This window comes from Mustela erminea, chromosome 16, assembly GCF_009829155.1.
Source record: "Mustela erminea isolate mMusErm1 chromosome 16, mMusErm1.Pri, whole genome shotgun sequence".
Taxonomy (NCBI): domain Eukaryota; kingdom Metazoa; phylum Chordata; class Mammalia; order Carnivora; family Mustelidae; genus Mustela; species Mustela erminea.
The window spans coordinates 8,360,102-8,379,028 of record NC_045629.1 but is presented as its reverse complement, the minus strand read 5'-3'; the positions used below and the strand labels follow the sequence as shown (position 1 = coordinate 8,379,028).

Below are 18,927 nucleotides of genomic sequence, written 5' to 3'. Positions count from 1 at the left end.
AGCTTGAGAAACTTTGCCAGACCAAGTAAGAGTCATTTGATTAATCCTATTTCATCCCAAAATGTACAATGCTTTTTGTGAATTATCTCCAAGTAGCAATTGGTTGAAAGAAGATTCTTTGTGGCAATGTGTCTGCCTATCTGTTGGATGTTCTGAAGATCTGAGATCATATTGTTGTTTTAGTATCCAACACATTATATTCAATTACTATGTTGAATTATGGGTATTTTGTTTCAGTCAGGAAAATATATGAACCAACAGTCTAGAATCAATACAGCATAAATAACTACCCAAACACTGATCATTTACTGTCAGGATAAAATGAGGCCAAAGCCAAGCAGGGGGCATGAGAAGCACTGCAATGTTTCCCTTGTAGTTCACCTAACTCTTCCAGGCAGACCCATGTCAAACAGCAAGTCATAGCAAATATCTGGCCTCTGATGAGAATTTCCATGAGCTCACCTTCTTCCTCCTGCTTCCAAACTTGCCCCCACATTGACTTCTCTTTTCCCATTTAGCCGCACTGGAATTTGTTAATTAAGTTTCAAGCAATGTGTGTTGGACTGGTGAGGCGATCCCAGATATGGTGTCTCTGGCATCTCAGCTATACACATCACGGGCACTTATCTGGGACACTGGCCCCTAAGGTCCACCCAGGTTTCCAGGTACCCACAACATGTCTTCCTATGCAGGAAGAAATACTGACCAAGCAGGTAGAAGATTCTGAACCAGGAGTAGGTGGTCACTTCTTTATCCATACAACTACAAAAACAATGTGCCATAAATGATCAGAGCGGGAGGCAATTAAAAGCCATCTACACTTGATTTGGGATGTATGGTGATGTTATAAAAAAAAAGTTTATATTGTTAATTATGTTGAATCCAATAATTAAATTCCAGTTTCTATCCTAGATCAGATACTACAGGTAGTGAGACCTGCAAACATGTATAGAAAGTAGAATTGAGAGGAGAGAGAAAATATTCTAATAGTATTTACCCCCAGATTATTCACCAAGTTACTAATAATCATGCTACAAAGGGTTGGCATTTCCTATAAATAAGTAGGTAAGTCCTGGGGCACCTGGGTGGCTCAGTGTGTTAAAGCCTCTGCTTCGGCTCAGGTCATGGTCCCACGGTCCTGGGATCGAGCCCCTCATCGGGATCTCTGCTCTGTGGGGAGCCTGCTTTTCCCTCTCTCTCTGCCTGCCTCTCTGCCTCCTTGTTATCTCTGTCTGTCAAATAAATAAATAAAATATTAAAAAAAAAAAGTAGGTAAGTCCTCCAAGAATTTTACAGTCCCTCAAGTCAGAAACCCTTGAGAGCATGCAGGAAGCTCAACCATTTAAAATCAAAGTTTGTATAATGCTTAATAGCTGAATTCTAATACCTGTTCTTTTAGTTACTAACAGTTTGACTTAAGTTTCGGATACTTCGAGCCAGTTTCTTGGGATGATATTTTTAAAGCCCTGTCACTCTAATACCACTAAATTCTGGGAAAATTGAAAAACAAAAACAAACCTTTTGTTCATTATTTCATTTCCAAGAAAGAAGAAAAATTCCCCACTGTCAAATAATAATAACAAAATATTAATAGTAATAATAATAATAACCATAGTAATGGAGGGGCCATCCACAGAAGTGGTGAGTAGTCAGCACTCTGGTAGGCTGAAGTTTTGCTTGTGATAAATGTCAACACCCCCAGCCAAGAGATGGGAGGCTGTGGACACACAAGTCTGGGAACTGGACCTGAGACTTTTAAAATAAGCCAAAGTGTCTACACCACCCTTATTGAAAGGTTGGGCTCCATATAATCGTCAAAAAAGTAGTCTTACAGAAACCTGATTTGTCTCCACAAAAGTTCTAGGTGAAAAAAGATTACTAAGGATAATAACAATAATAATAATTCCCCAGAGAATTAAAAACATCCTTTCACTTGCATCTGGAAAAGGGTTAAAAGCTAAAGATCTAAAAGTACAGCCTAATCATCTAGAGAAACAATACAACAAAATAAGTCCAAAGGCATAGATGACATATACACATATGTAAATATAATGTAAATATACACACATTCCTAATGACTAGGGATAGTTAGAAGTTCCTTTAAAGAACAAAATAAAATTTAAAAAAATATATAGCGGCTATCCTACTGGACAACACAGATAGATTATCTCCATCATCTAGAAAATTCTACTGGACAGCAATGATCTAGAGAAAGTCATTCAGCCCCTCTCTCTGAGCCTCCATTTCCTCACCTGTCAAATGAGATCATATATGAGATCATGCATGTAGAGTACGGTGCTTGGCAGAGATCCCTCAATGTGTTCTCCCCCTTCCATTCCTCAAAGGGAGGTACTACTTCAAGGCGGGATCCCATTTATTATTTTTGTATCGCCAATACCTTCCTAGCACAATATCCCACTCATAGGAGATGTTCAATAAATATTTGTTGAACTATTAAAAAAAAAAAAAAAGAACAGTACGGACCCTGGAGTCAGAGGATTTGGATTCAAATTCCGGATCTCCTATTTGCCACCTGTGTACCTGTGTAACCTTATGTGAGTTAAAAAAAAAAAAAAAAAAAAATCTTGTCCTTTCATCTTGTCCTTACAGTTTCATCATCTGTCAATGGAATAATGATATTGTCTACCTCATGGGTTATTGTGAGGATTAAATAAATATACCTAGGGCGCCTGGGTGGCTCAGTGGGTTAAGCCGCTGCCTTCAGCTCAGGTCATGATCTCAGGGTCCTGGGATCGAGTACCGCATCGGGTTCTCTGCTCAGCAGGGAGCCTGCTTCCCTCTCTCTCTCTCTGCCTGCCTCTCTGCCTACTTGTGATCTCTCTCTGTCAAATAAATAAATAAAAATCTTTTAAAAATAAATAAATAAATAAATAAATAAATAAAGCTGAAACACTTAGACCCTGCATAATAAATGTTATATGTGTTCACTATTAATGTTACCATTACTGTTTCTATTCCGCATTGCATCACAGACCTAGATAGTATCTTAGGACAAGAAAAGTTGTCATTATTCACATATAATATGGCTGCCTTCACAGATCATTCAAAGACTATGTGGAAAAATCATTAGAATTGGAAGTAATTTAATTTATTTATTACTATAGAATTGTAAGTTTATTAGAATTTAAAAGAAAGCTTATCATAATGGCTACATACATTAGCTGTAGCTAATAAATATAGCTATAAACATTATACAAAAGGCATTGATAATTGTTGGACAATTCAATATAGCAATGTACATTAGGAATATTATCCATGAATAAGTTCAGTCTAACTCAGAAATCCAGTTTTACTATGATAAATTATTTCAACTACATTAATTATAAATATTTATGTTTATAAGGTGTCAAGTTTAGGAAACATGTCTTAGATAGTTGTGGGAATTCATTAAACACAGAGTTAATGGTGGCACATAATTATATTTATTGTTTATCACCTCAAAATGAAATTAAATGAACTCAGTTGATTCCTTCTTTTCCTTTCTACCATTAAATGGTAATAGCTTCTTGGTCTACCTTCTTCCCACTGCAGCTATACAGAGGGTGTGAATTACATAAATATGCTTTATGTACTTTCAAAATCATGTCTTTTTCTTCAACATTCTTAACCACAATGTAACACTGCCTCATCAGATTAGTCTACTTAACTTCCCAAGGATATTTCCACACCATAAAGTAGCTTATTCATATAACCATAAAACTACTAATATATTTCTAGAATCATATCCTAGGAAATATTAAAAATCACATTCTTCAGAATTTAAAAATGAAATAAAAGAGAACGATCCACAGACAAATAATGATAGTGTCCCATGAACTAAGGTCTGTGATTAACCTGCATTTGTACTATAAAAAATAAAGACATTTTCATGAGACCATAAAAATATACTAAAATCAAATAAATGATTAATTATAAGAAAACATTTTGTAATACTTTATTTAATCAATACACTAAAAAAGTATATCTACCAAACTCCTTGGTAGGGGCCCCTGGGTGGCTCAGTGGGTTGAAGCCTCTGCCTTCGGCTCAGGTCATGATCCCAGGGTCCTGGGATCGAGCCCCGCATCGGGCTCTCTGCTCAGCAGGGAACCTGCTTCCCTTCCTCTCTCTCTGCCTGCCTCTGCCTACTTGTGAGCTCTCTCTGTCAAATAAATAAATAAAATCTTTAAAAAAAAAAAAAAAACTCCTTGGTAAACACATCTGCTATATAATGCAACTTCATTATATTTGGTATCCCTATGTTGATTACATGGTTAATATTATTAACAGAGGACTTTCAACATTTTGATCCTTATTTAAAATCTTTAGTACAAAACTATTAGCCTAGGGTTGCCGGGTTCCTGTCAGTTAAGTGTCTGCCTTCAGCTCAGGTCATGATTCCAGGGTCCTTGGATCAAGTCCCACATTGGACTCATTGCTCAGTGGGAAGCCTGCTTTTCCTTCTGCCTGCCACTCCCCTCCTTTTGCACTCTCTCTCTCTCTCCTCTCTCTCTCTCTCTCTCTGATGGATAAATAAATAAAATCTTTAAAAAAAAAAACTATTAGCTTCTATTAGTCATATATACACCATCAAGTCCTGAGGTCAATGGTTAATTTTTCTACTTAGAGTGTCATTTCAAGCTTTATCACTTAGGGGCTTACTGTAAGACACAGAACTCTCGAGGTTCCTTAAAATTACTAGAAGATTCTAGAACAGTAGTAAAATTACATTCATGTTAACAATCTGACACATGTACAGTTTTTCCGTAATACGTAACTAAAAAACATGTAAAATATGAGTCAAAATATAATTTCTAATATAATGAATGCAAATGCTGGTTATCAGAATGGACATAATGTTTGCATCTCAGTGGCCACTTAACCAATACAAGGCTTTATGAATATAATAATATTAGCATTAACCCTTGCCACACAGTACAAACATTTTGGGGGACATAAAGGTTTGTTAATTTGGTATACGTATTAGTGTTTATCCATCTCATTCAGATCAGCTTTAAAATGTAAATACATTAATAATGATTGCAGGTTGATTTGAAGAATATCGAATGAAAAAGCTAGCCTCAAAAGACTTAAAAAGAAATTTGAGAACCAATATGCAAAATTAGTAAAAAAAAAAAAAAAAGGAAAAAGGAAAAGGATAATTAATAGTAATCAATCATCAGGAAAATGATTATTTAAACCATATATTTAAATTATTGACGGGAAAAAGCATTTGGGGCTAAAGTTACTTATGTTTGTTTCTTTATAAATCAAAGCATAATATAATGCCTGTTCCTATACTCACTTTAAATATTTTTGATCAATAGTTTAAACTCAATAAGAAAATACTAAAAATGTGTAAGGCAGATAATCTTGAGACAGAAATAGATCATTTCAGATGATTAGAAGATAAAAAGCAGCAAAAACATTTACCATTTTCTTCCTCTTGTATTTTAGGTTGATGATTTATTTGCATTTCTGCAAAAATAAAAGTGAAGTGAGTTAATAATAGATCTGTCTGATGACAAGGAGAAAAAGAAGTGTGAGTTAACTCTTTAATGGTAGCATGGGGCACTTGGGTGGCTCAGATGGTTAAGTGCCTGCCTTCGGCTCAGGTCATGGACCTCAGGACCCTGGGACTGAGCTGCATCAGTCTTCCTGCTCACAGTGAGCTCCCTACTCAGCAGGGAGTCTGTATCTCCCTCTGCTCCTCCCCACTCACACTTGTATTCTCTCTCTCTCAAATAAATAAATAAGATTTTTTTTTAATCTCTAATGGTTGCCAATCCTTAGGCTTATTTTTAATCTGCAGTAGGGCGTATGATGCTGCCAAGACACATCTTTACATGTGGTTTTATTTTCACTGTGAGGAATAATGATAAATCTGATGCAAAGGGTAAACTATCAAAAGGAACATTCTGGGGACAATGGGGGAATGTTCCATGACACCCAGTTGTATTGAAACCATCTTGTAATATTCCAATGTGTGTGTGGCTATGTATGTATATATACATACCACATCTTCTTTATCAGTTAATGGACTCTTGGCTCTTGGGCTGTTTCCATAAAGAGAGAGAGAGACAAACCAAGACCATAGACTCTTGATTACAGAGAACAAACTGATGGTTACCAGAGAGGTGGTGGCTAGGGAGGATGGGTTAAGTAGATGAGGGCTATTAAGTGGTGGGGATTAAGGAGTACACTTGCTATGATGAGCAAGCACTGATACATGGAAGTGTTGAATCACTATTACTGTACACCTGAAACCACTGCATGTTAATTAAATGGAACTTAAATAAAACCTTTAAAAAATCATCTTGTATTTTCTGAAGATTTCATTAGTCCTCACCTTCAAGATAAAGTTCAATTTCTGAATGAATTGTGCCCTGAGACATAAAGGGAAGCCATCTGAAGAAAAGAAAGAAAAAAGAGAGAAGAAAAAAGAAGAGAAAATTAATTTTTGTTTTTCTCAATTTTTACAATAAGCTCAATTCTGCACTAATTTTGAACATTAAAAGGTAACTATAAAAATAGCTTTTTATAAAGTCAAGTAATCCAATCTGCTGTGAACTCATGATTGTGGTAGGAATATCATAACTGTGGCTTGAAGAATAAAACCCATAAACTATTAAACCTGCTAACGATCTACCTCTCCAGGTTTATCAGTCTTCAGTCACTAATGTTCATAAATGCACCTGGGCCTCCAGCAAAGCACTGCCCTACCAAACTGTAATGAAGGCAAGGGTTGGCCTAAGACTTTGAGCCTAATACCCCGGCTAGGCTAGAAAGTGTCGTCCACCCACTGGCACAGAAAAAGAAGTTACCTCATTTTAATACATCCTCTACAGAGGTCTTTATCTTGCTTTCACATGACTTCCTTTAATATCTCTTCCTCAGTGTCTCCAAAAATAGTGGTACTACCTTAAAACTTGATGAAAATATTACCAGTTTGGAAAATGTGCTAATGCTAAGTAATAGCTCATCCTGGAAGTTTCCCTCTAAATCAGCCAAACTTCTGTGTTAGAAGCTCCATGTTGTAGAAAAAGCCAAGGCTGAACTCAGAAAACCAATGTTATCACTTTCAGCTCTGGGATATTACCCACTTGAAGCTTCATTTTCTTAACTAACTTATCTCCTCACAGAGCTGCTGTATAGTTGAAATGAATAGTCAGGGGGTACATAAATGTTACTATTATATCACAATAACTACAGTTATTGTTATCCCACATTTAAACACACTTCTATTCCTTCCTTCCATCCATCCATCCATCCATCCATTCAATAAGCATTTAGAAAATGCCTTCTGTGTTCCAGGCCCTTTGCTAAGTGCTAGGGATACAGGAAGACCAGTAGAGACAGGAGGAGCTGAAGGAGCCTTCAGTATAAAATGAGAAACAAGATGTGTAAGGGTATAAATGTAGAGTTGTAGGTGATGCAAGAAATAGTTATAGATACTGTAGGAACAGAAAAAGAGACTGACCAGCTTTGAACGGCAAGAATGAGGAAGGACAAAGGAATAAGGAACAAACAAATGTCAACAAAGAGGTGATATTTGATCCAAAGTTTGGACAGTAGGTATAGAGACGTCTGACGGGCAAATGAGAGATTCGGAAGGGCAACGCAGGGACAAAAAATAGCATTGACAAGGGTACAGAGATGATGTTTTACATGGCTGAAGCACAGGAGCCTGCTGGGAAAGACTTGGGGGCGGGGCGTGGGGGGCCGTGTGAAGGACATTGAAGGGTAGGTCACTGGATCTGAGAACGTCAAGTGACTCAGAGGTGGAGATATGGGACTTACCCCACCACAATGGCCTTGAACTCACCAGGTGATGTTAACAGGTGAGGTATAAAGGTGAACTATGTCAGCTCATGCTGTTCTACTCAGTTCTCAGGACAGTTCATCTCTCCATTTTTCAAAAGCTTTGAGAGATCCCATTTCCTTCTAACCACTTCCACCCATGCTTTGTTAGTGTGCCTTAGAGAGGTAGGCCTTGAACAGTAAGGTTTGTACCAGAGGACCTGCCTTTTGTCCTAAGTGACTGGGGCAGATATGGATACTTGATCCATGCTTGGTCAATCAGTCTTAATATCTTTACATAAGAGATATAGAAACTGTGATCAGATGGCACTGCTCATGAAGACTTCACAGTACTTCTACTGTTAAGACCAGATGGTATCTTGGAGCGCAAATCTAGCTACAAGCCAAAGATATGGGAGAAAAAAGCCTGTGTACAAAGAGAAGAAGCTGGTGTACAACATGATGAATAGAGAGTTTCAATAAAGAGACACCTTCAAAATCCAAAAGGAGTGACTGGACTCTCTAGTTTATAATGTCTAGCTTTATTTCATTTTTTTTTTAAGATTTTATTTATTTATTTGACAGAGATCACAAGGAGGCAGAGAGGCAGGCAGAGAGAGAGGAGGAAGCAGGCTCCCTGCCGAACAGAGAACCCGATGTGGGGCTCGATCCCAGGACCTGGTACCAAGACCTGGGCCGAAGGCAGAGGCTTTAACCCACTGAGCCACCCAGGTGCCCCTCTCTAGCTTTATTTCTTAAAGCTGGGCTCTAAAAGAGTCACCTTCAACGTCACCTTTTAACATGAACCTTGGTGAACTCCTCATCCTTGCAATCAAACCAGAATTCATTGAATGGTCAACTGAAATTTTAAAAATCATATGCTCATCTTGTCTTTTGTTTAGTCCATTTATGGAAGTCTCCTTCTATGGTTTCTCTTTTTTCAGAAGATACTGGTCTAATAAAGGGTTGTGGCCCTGAAAGCCACTGAGACCTTCTGAGTATTGGATACCTACTAAAAATAACTCCCTCTATATTGCTCCAGGTTCAGAATTCTTAATGTGAAATCATCAAGACAAGTTGGTAAACTCTCAATTCCAGAGTGGCCATAATTTCTATGAAATTTTTTGAAAATAGTTTTATTGTGCCATTAGATATTTATTCATGAACCATTTCTAATTAATAGAACAGGATAGATCTTAGTTGCTGTAGATGATAATTATTTGTAGCATACGATATTTTTTGCTGTATATATGCCTCTACTTCCCTGCCTAAGTCTGTGTCCACACCCTTCCTTTAATTTCTATCCCAGAATGAGCTGCAAAAGAAAGTGAATCAGCCAAGACTAGTTATTGAGGATTGAGAACCATGGTTTTGCATGAGAACATGAAAATTCCCCCAGATCCAGTGAAGAGATGAAAAGTATTAGAGCAGTACGGCTTGAGAGAAGCATGGTGATATTAAAGAAATAGAATAAAAACTAAGCAGGAGGAGCCTGCTCGCCCAAGATCACTGTACGCATTATGCAGCCACCAGTAGAAACGTGGTTCAAAACCCCAGATCATCAAGGGGTTCCCTTTCACTGAGCTAACTAGGAAATACAAACATAGGAACAAAGTAAATTTGCTCTTATCTTTTAAGGTTAAAGTAGACAATCACAGAATGTATTTAAATGACCTTGCCCTCGAATATATGGGCTGCTTTTGGTGGGGAAGGGGCCTAAAAAGGTGATAGAGGTTATATGTCATCCGAGATACATTTTAGATAAGGCATTCACTCATTCACATTAAAAATGGGGAGTTAGAGAGGAGAAGGGAGTTGGGGGAAATTGGAAGGGGGGTGAACCATGAGAGACTATGGACTCTGAAAAACAATCTGAGGGGTTTGAAGAAGCAGGGGGTGGGAGGTTGGGGTACCAGGTGGTGGGTATTATAGAGGGCACAGATTGCATGGAGCAGTGGGTGTGGTGCAAAAATAATGAATACTGTTACGCTGAAAATAAATAAAAAATAAATTTAAAAAAATGGCAGAAGAAATACTAAATGCTGGAATGAAGGTTCTATGTCTCCACCCCCACCCCCCAAAATGAGCAACACTCATCCCTGCGCCTCATTCTGTCAGTTTCCCACCATCACTACTTGTCACTTCCATACTGAGGAATGGCTCAAACTGACAAAAAGAGCCCAGAAATCTGCAGCAGCACAAATACATGCTCAGAATAGCAAGAAATGATTAATAGTGGCCTCTTTTAGGGGAAAAAAAATAAGTAAAGTTAGATGATTGCTCACTGTCTCATGATAATTTTTATTATTTTCTCCCTATAAAAGTAGTATTTTACATTTCTGTATTTTATCAAAATTGCAAGATCCTTTCTTATCTATATTAGTCATCATTCCCCCCTTATTTCCAGGAAAAGGAAAATAAAACCATTTATATATAAGCTGAATTATTTTCAAAATGAAGAAATACATGAACAATTTTTACCAACACCCCTGAGCATGTTATAGAGGGATCTCATGTAAAGATGAGGTGACCTCTAAGGTTTCTCCCATTGCTCTTTATTAGTCTTTCCTCCTGCTCTTCCTCTCCCATTCCCTTGCTGCCACTTCTGCTTTCCTTCCTTCATTCCTTCTTTAAGTATTGGCCAAGTCTGTACTTGGAACAAGAAACCATGGTGGATGATAAAAACAAATGTATGAGACCTACTTTTAAAAAGTTTATCACCTAGTTAGTACATGAGAAAAACACATTCATGAACAATGACAGAGGATGACATGGTGTGGTGAGTAGTGCATAAAGGTCTAGGTAACGCACTAGAGAATTTTAAAGAGAGTAAAGATAACTCACTTCTAGTTAGGCAAGCAGAGACACCTTCATGGCATGGATAGCATCTTACCCTGGGCCTTGGAGGCTAAGTATTTCACTAAAGAGAAGAAAGAATAAAAGGCTAAGATGTGTGAGGTAAGACAGTTTAATGCTCCTGGAGAAAGTCTAAGGAAGGGAGCAAAATATACCTTATTAGGGAGAATTGGAAGAGAAGCCTAAAAGATTCATGGGGAGATAGGAAGGATCCACTCATTTTATACACAGCACCACAAACCTACACCTTACACACAGCTGGCCTGGGTGGAACACTTACTTGCCCATTATGGTAATGCCAAAGAAGATTGCTGTTTCCACTGGGCTGCCCTCGTTCCTTTCCTGACCCTCTTCATGAATTAAGTCCTGCTCTGTATACGACTTAGTTTATGATTTATTCACAAATTTGCCAATATAGCACACACTTCCTGAGCACCTACAACATTTTACTATCAGTTTGTCCTGTGGACCCTGATAATCTTGGTTTCCACCTTCTAAGGGCGTGGACTTTCATAGGTGATCTCCTTAGAATAAACACCAGAGCTAACATAAAGCAGTTAAGTAAGTAAAATGCTTTGTGAATAAGAACAATGGAATAGTAGAGAGGTGATCATTAGCCTTGCTTTGGTTAAGAATCTCTTGCATCAGATGCAGCCCTGCCAGCGCCTGAAGCCACAGAAAGAAAACCCAGGAAACGCACCCCTTTCTGCCAGTAAAGGCAGTAAAGCCCTTGCTGTGGCTGATCAGCCAGTAACTTCAGTTTTTCAAGACTGAGATATCCTGAGGCAAATAAACCATTTATTGGCATAAAAACCACTGGAATATTGGACTTTCTTTTCAACCTGTCCTCATTCTAAGAATGAGCTCTTTGGTATTGTATTAATACTTCAAATTAATATTTTTTAAGATTTTATTTATTTCTTTGATACACAGAAATCACAAGTAGGCAGAGAGGCAGGCAGAGAGGGGGGGGAAGCAGGCTCCCTACTGAGCAGAGAGCCCAATGCAGGGCTAGAGCCCAATGCAGGGCTCGATCCCAGGACTCTGAGACCATGACCTGAAATGAAGGCAGACGCTTAACCCACTAAGCCACCCAGGCACCCCAATACTTCAAATGCTTCAAATTAATATTAAGTGGTAATTTTGTTTATATATTTCTTAGTGAGACTAAGACATCTTTAAACCTTTTAGATTCCATGTTCTGATTCCAAATCCTTCATTTAATGTGATCTCCCTTAGTGCTTATGGTGTCTTCATTAATATATACCCTTCGGTTCAGCTGAATACACATGTAATTTTAAGCTATTGTATTCTGGGATACACGGTGGGTAGAGGGTAAAAGTAGAAATATGAGACATCAACCTGACCTTGAGGAACATCTTGTGAGACCTGGGAAAAGTCAGAAAGACATACATAAACACAGTAACAGGTAATAAGAGCTGAGTTAACATTATGTGCTTTGGTAAAGCTGAGGAAGGAACTGTTGGCCCAGCCTGAAGGTTTAGGAACACCTCCCTAGCAGAGGGGACACAGCCTCTTGTTAATTCACCAGTCAGCAGAGTGAAAGCCAAACTTCTGGCACTGGGAGAGGATCCGGAGTTGGGCGAACTCCCAAGAGGAGAGCACCAGTGGAAAGGAGCACTGAGGGCTGACCTGGAGCAGAGAAGAGCAAAGTTTACCTCAGGCTGTGTAAGGCTGGCTTCAGCTGCCAAGGGTGCTATCTCAAGGGTGTGAGGAAGGTCTCTTACCTGCTCTGCTCAGACATCTGCCTCATGAGCCTATGGAGCTCACACTCATTTTAATGGAGCATCAGACCCTCTTTTACATGTTGAGGATTATGAAATGGTGAGCATGTGATGAAGTTCTAGAACCTAGGTGAGGTTCGGTGGGCTGAGTTCCGGAGCCGATGACCAAGAAAGAATTCTTGAGACATCTTTGGTGCAAAATGGTGGTTTATTAAAGCACGGGGACAGGACCCGTGGGCAGGAAGAGCTGCTGCCCTGGGTTGTGAGGGATGGCAGGTTGTGTACCTTGTGGTTGGGGGAAGGTGAGGGGAAGGGAGGCTTCAACGGAGTTTTCATATGCTAAAGAGGGCCTACAACGGGCCAGGATGTCGGAGGCCTAACCCTTGCGGCTGGATCAATGTTGTCCTTAGACCAGCCATCAACATTAAGATAGTTGGGAGACTTTTTGGTGGGATGTCACAATCCTGCTTTCAATCGTCTTTGTTAGTGAGATTTAGGACATTTGTAAACCAAGGGAGACTCCTGTCTAGCAGGATTGTGAGCTCTGTAAGTTAACTATTTGCTTATTGTTCGTGGCAGTCAGGGCTGCCTGAGGGATGCTACACAGAGGACTGAGGGGGAGCGGATGGAGAGGGGGGGTACAAGGCGCCAGCTTTTGCTTTGTCTTCAGCCAGCCTCGTGCTCCCTCATCACATGGACCTCCCCTGGAGGTGGCATTCCACGTATAAAAAGTACCTAGGATTTGCTGATAGTCTGTTCTATCCAAAGTGGAGACTTTTAAAAGTATTTGTTCTTCCACTTTTACACAGAAGAAATCATCTCAACCTTTCTCAAAAAAAAAAAAAAAAAAAAAGTAAAGTATATTGAATAGAAATGAGGCTGGAATAGTTTAAAAGTATTAGTTGCAATATCAGCTCTGAGGAACACTGTGTAGCATCTTGTCCTTCTTCTGTAGGATAATGTGCCTCAGGGTCGCTCTACCTATCTAACCACAATTTGGTTTAGAGAGGACAAAGCAGGTCATGCTGTTCTGCCTTGACAAGTCAAGTTAGATAGTTTTTTAAAATATCATTTATTTGTATTTAACTTTTCAATTTCTCATCCATAAATCACCTTCTATTTAGAAGTGCCTTTAGGTGGATCTTTATTTCAAATAAGCTGCTCCCACAGGCTAATGCCAATTTCACTTCCCAAACCAGTCAGGAATAATGGAAGGTAACATTGAGAGGTTCTTGGTCCTCCTTGTCCTCAGACTGAGGAACTTTGCCATTAACTATCTGTGAATCTAGACTCTCCTGGGTCAGGTGGGTTAACAAATATATTCGTAAATGACGTTGTGTCCTTTAAAAGGTAGGTGCTCAGTGATTTCCTTATTAAAAGTCTACACACACATATACACACACGTGTACACAACATGCACAAGTTTGGTAACATACAGAAAAGTCTAGAAATCTCTAATTTAATGCCAATAAACCTTGCAGTACCTTGAGAAATCCCCTCAAATAGTGTACTGAATTAAACAGTATCCCCCCAACATTCATGTTCACACAGAATCTCAGAATGTGAGCTTCTTTAGAAAAGAGGCTCTTTGCAGGTGTAAAGTGGGGTGAGCCTAGTCTAAGGACTAGTGTTGATATAAGAAGAGACACAGACACATGAATGAAGGAAAAGCACAGCCACGGGACAGCAGAGGCAGACTCTGGAGTGATGCAGTTGCACCCTGAAGCACACTGAAGACTGCAGGCAACCATCCAACCACCAGACGTGCTAGACGAGACAGGGCAACATCGTTCCCCCAGAGACTTGAGAGGGAGCACGACCTTGCTGATACCCGAATTTCAGACTTCTGGCCTCCAGAACTAGGAGAGAATAAATTTCTCTTGTTTTAAGCCACCAAGCTCATGGTGATTTGTTATGGCAGTTGTAGGAAGCTAATGCAAACAGTAAAAAGAATATTTACTTCAATTCATAGTGGAATGCTTGCCTGCTTTAAGGACAAATTTTGTTTGCTCCAAACCTCGAGTAGCCAAACTTTATGTATAAATGGTAGAAATTCAGTGGTGTGTATTCCATCTATATTAAACGTACAAAGAGCAGAAAAATAAAATCTTCAGGTATAGAAATAAAATAAAACCATAAGGATGTGGGTGTTGAATTGAAGAGGAGAAAAGAAAAAAAGAAAAGGCGATGCGAATCCTCACAGGAAGCATCTGTGATGCACAAAAGCATCCTCTTCCTGTAGCGGTGCTTTATATTTCACTTTTTCCCGCTTAACTTATAAAAGGAATGAACACTTGGTGGTCTTTCTCTCTGTCCTAATTCAGCTGCGCTGTAAATTCCTGCCCCATAAGGAAGCATCAAGGAGCATACTGAGGTTTTCTTTTCTTTTCCCCTGTGATGTATATACTTGAGGATTTCTGCTGCCTACACCCCAGAACTCATTAGCTGTCATGAATGCACCCAGCACCCCACCTTGGCCAGCTCCCCGTCAGGTCTGAGAAGAGGATAGGCAGTACAGAAGGAGGTCCATTCGGCTCCTGTGTGCAGCATGGTTCTCCTTTCCTATCAGAGTGGCCATCCAGACTCAACACCTGCCTTACTTACAATAAGTTGTCCTTGACCTTTCACATGCAGAGAGAAGGCGCTGATAGCACAGAAGCAACCAGGGACAGCTTCTGAGTGGTCTTCTGTTGTAGAGAGGAACCTGCTGTGCCCGAGTTCTATTCCTGGAGCCTCTACTCTTCTGCTTCTTTAAGATTACGAAGGCAGGATCTGCCTCATCTCTTAATGCCACGGATAGGAAGGAATGATTTTTGCAACTTATTTTCCTCATCAGGGTATTGTGTGAATGAGCATTGCTTCCCATTTCTTCAGGACCTATTACTACATGCAGATCATCAAATATTAACATTTGCTATGTTAGGACACTGCATATCTGTTATATTACTTCTGGTCACTTAAATGCATTTTGTAATTAAAATGTTTCACTCTCAGTCCATTGAAACTAAAGTAAGCCATCACTTAATGTTTCTTCTTTTCAGACAAGGCACATTGGCTTAGTGCGGACATGAACAAAGGTAGTGCAGGGAGTGGTGGTGGAGGCAGTGGGGGTAATGGTGACTGGGGGTTGGGCAGCACCAATGTTATGGTAGGTACATGTCGGTGTGAACAGGGTAATGAATAAAGCTAAAGAATCCCGAGAAGATTTCACATTTTAAAAAAATCAACCATATTAATGTGACAAAAAATATCAGAACCTAAGAACTTATGAAGAAAACCCTTGATGAATCACTTCTTAGCTCCTCCCCTCAGCTCCAAACTGTGCTGTGGGTGGGAGAGGCGGGGAGGGGAAGCCCAGTGCTCTTTAGCAGGACTTGTCCCTTAGCTAATGGGGGTTCTGTGTTATACTCAGTTCAGAGAAAGCACTGGGAGAAGGAAAAGTATTTCCAGTTGGGCCAGTTAAGTCATGCTAGCAGCAGAATTTGAATGAGAACTTAAAGAAAAAACAGTAGAGTAAGAAAGGGCATTCTTTTTTTTTTTTTTTTTTTTTAAGATTTCATTCATTTATTTGACAGACAGAGATCACAAGTAGGCAGAGAGGCAGGCAGAGCGAGGGAGGAAGCAGGCTCCCCACTGAGCAGAGAGCCGGATACGGGGCTCGATCCCAGGACCCTGGGATCATGACCTGAGCCGAAGGCAGAGGCCTTAACCCACTGAGCCACCCAGGTGCCCCAGGAAGGGCATTCTTGATTGACGATTAGCACACTCCAACAGACAGAAGCAAATGGAACAGAACTTGTTCTGGCAATAATAGATGGTCTAATTTCAGTAAGACCTTGTGAGAGGACAATTAAAAAACAAATTGGAAGGGGGTAATGGAGTCAAGGACTTCAATGGAAAGATCATAGATTATTTTTGGTTTATGGTGTGCAATAGAGATTAATGAAGATTTTTTGAACAGGGAAATGATGCAATTAAAATACTGCCTTAGGAACAAGGCACTATTTTCCCCACATGTTTTTCTTGAAAATATTTAGGACAAAACTATACAACAAAATACTACTAAAGAATTTATTCTTTAAAAAGAGTAAAAAAAAATGAAAAGATTAGGTAAAATCATAATGATGTTTACAAATGTCAAGAGGTCGATTAGCTAGACACGGGCCCTCTTAGCACAGAGTCAAATTAGTTAGAAAGTAGTGAGCACAGAAGGAGTGAAGAAGGAGGAATCAAGACAGTCCAGAGACTACCACAGTAATCCAGTCGAGAACAGAACTGGAATAGAGGAGATGAGAACAGGAAAGAAGGGATGCGTTAAACAGGTGCTCTGTAAAGGAATTGACTCAATTTAAGGGCTAAAAATGTAGAAAAGAGGGAAGAGCCCACTGCTGTTGCCACTACTTCATCTAGTCACTGTCACAGCCCGGTTATCTCTGACCGGTAGTAGTTTTTAGTGCCATGCCTTTAGGATTTTTAGTTGAATTGACTCATTATGTTCAAAACTCTACTTTTTGTTTAGTAATTAAAGTTTGTAATTGCTTTGACGTCTCCAAATCTATATGACTGCATTTTCCAGTGCCATTTTTGTTTTTTTGTGTGTGGGGTTTTTTTGGTGTTTTGTTTTTTTGTTTGTTTGTTTGTTTGTTTTTTGGGGGGGTGCCTCATTTCCTGTTGATTATCTGTTTGGAAAGAAGGCTGAAGGGCCCCAACATTGAGGATTCAAAATTTCAAAATAGAGCCCCAAGTTTCCTACTCCATGTCCACAATAGGTCGCGTTTTTGTGTGGAACCCTGATCTAATTCAATCCTATTCTTGGATCTGGACCCTATCCTTTTCCCTGGGGTGAGAACCAAGCAACGATAAGCATCACTGCCAAGCTGGATGAAGCTGGGACCTTCCTGAGAGGAGTCTCAGCAAGTTTCTAGAGAGCAAGGCTTAAACCTGGAGGCAATAGGGCCAAGTCGGAAATGGTTCCCAAAGGATGGGGAATGGGAGGATAAGAATGATGGTGTTTAAGAGTACACACCTGCAAGGTGTAGTAAATAGACTATAGAGATCTAATGCAGAGTGTAATGAATATAGACCATATTGTACTATAATTATATAGTATAAATGTTGCTATGAAGGTAATCACATTATAAGATATGAGTGTATCAAAATAACACTTTTTATACCTTATATTTTATACATTGTTGTTCGTTATGGAGCTTAAGGGAAAGTCCAAGTTATCTAGATTTTAACCTTTGTCTTTCTTTAGTTCTATTCTGAGATTTCTTGCTAAAATTCTTCTTGTTTAATTCCCTTATAAAATTGCTATAACTATAAGTATTATAATTTTAACTATAATTTCAAGTAATGTAAAGAAATCAATATTTAAACAAATACTCCCATGACTGATATAAAACTGTCCAGTATTAAACATCTGATCCTAGCGGCACCTGGGTGGCTCAGTGGGTTAAGCCTCTGTCTTCGGCTCATGATCTCAGGGTCTGGGATCGAGGCCCACATTGGGCTTTCTGCTCAGCAGGGAGGCTGCTTCCCCCTCTCTCTGCCTGCCTCTCTGCCTACTTCTGATCTCTCTCTGTCAAATAAATAAATAAAATCTAAAAAAAAAAAAAACTGATCCTATTGTGATATATAGTACATTAAAATAATATGAAATTATAAATTTTCTTTATAATACTTAGCAATAGATTATTTATTCAAGCAATCAATGAGTGGAGCTGACATGGAATACTTAGTAAATGACAAAAAAAAAAAAAAAAACACATGTATCTAAAACACACACACACTCACACACACACACACAGCATTATCCATGTTGCAACACACTCTGAAGTACCGCAGGGGCCAGCACTACCTTTCACAGGTGAAGACAGACTCCGATGCAGTCCCAGGTTCTCTGACCACAACCTTCTCACAGTACCAATACTGGGATTCCTCACTGGCCTCGCAGTGCAACAGCACCTTCTGCAGTTTTCCAAGTGACACTGTTTCCACTTGAAATGTATCAGTCTGGTGCAGGAGACAAACCCCACAGAAATAATAGGAGTACAGCACATGACAAATGCAGGCAATAATAATACCCCAAGACTGCCAAAAGCAGCCCAATACTTTAAAAGAAATAATGTTACTACCATTAACATCAAAAGGAATAAGAAGGAAAGAAAGAAAAATAAGCAAATTACTTTTACCTATTCAAAATACATTTCTGTGCTTTTTTCTCTTGCAGTTTTATTTTCTCCATTTATAACAGTATCCAGTGGAAAAAATAAACCCTAATACAAAGGCTTCTGGTTTGTGGCTCTTCTCTTATGCAGATTCCTGCTCCTGTGACAAAGTTTAGTAGGTGGACAGGTTGAAAACCATGAGCCCTAATATGCAAAATATTTAGTTTCCATGGATACTTTGAGGCACGTAGGAACAAACTGTTCCTTCCTCTTCCCTTCCCTCTTTTTTCCTTTCTTCTCTTTCTCCTTCCCTCCTTTCTTCCTTTCCTCTGTGCTTCAACAAACCCTCCCCTATA

At 39.3% G+C, this 18,927-nt stretch overlaps 1 protein-coding gene across 1 annotated transcript in view; it reads right to left on the bottom strand.

Moving 5' to 3' along the window:
* RP1 (RP1 axonemal microtubule associated) overlaps window positions 1–18,927 on the bottom strand; it is a 357,923-nt gene that overhangs the window by 86,130 nt on the left and 252,866 nt on the right. The window contains exons 19-21 of the mRNA XM_032316308.1: window positions 18,262–18,416; window positions 6,350–6,408; window positions 5,434–5,478 (exon numbers count right to left, since the gene is read on the bottom strand). Coding sequence (XP_032172199.1) covers window positions 5,434–5,478; window positions 6,350–6,408; window positions 18,262–18,416 — 259 coding nt within the window. The remainder of the gene's footprint in view (window positions 1–5,433; window positions 5,479–6,349; window positions 6,409–18,261; window positions 18,417–18,927) is intronic.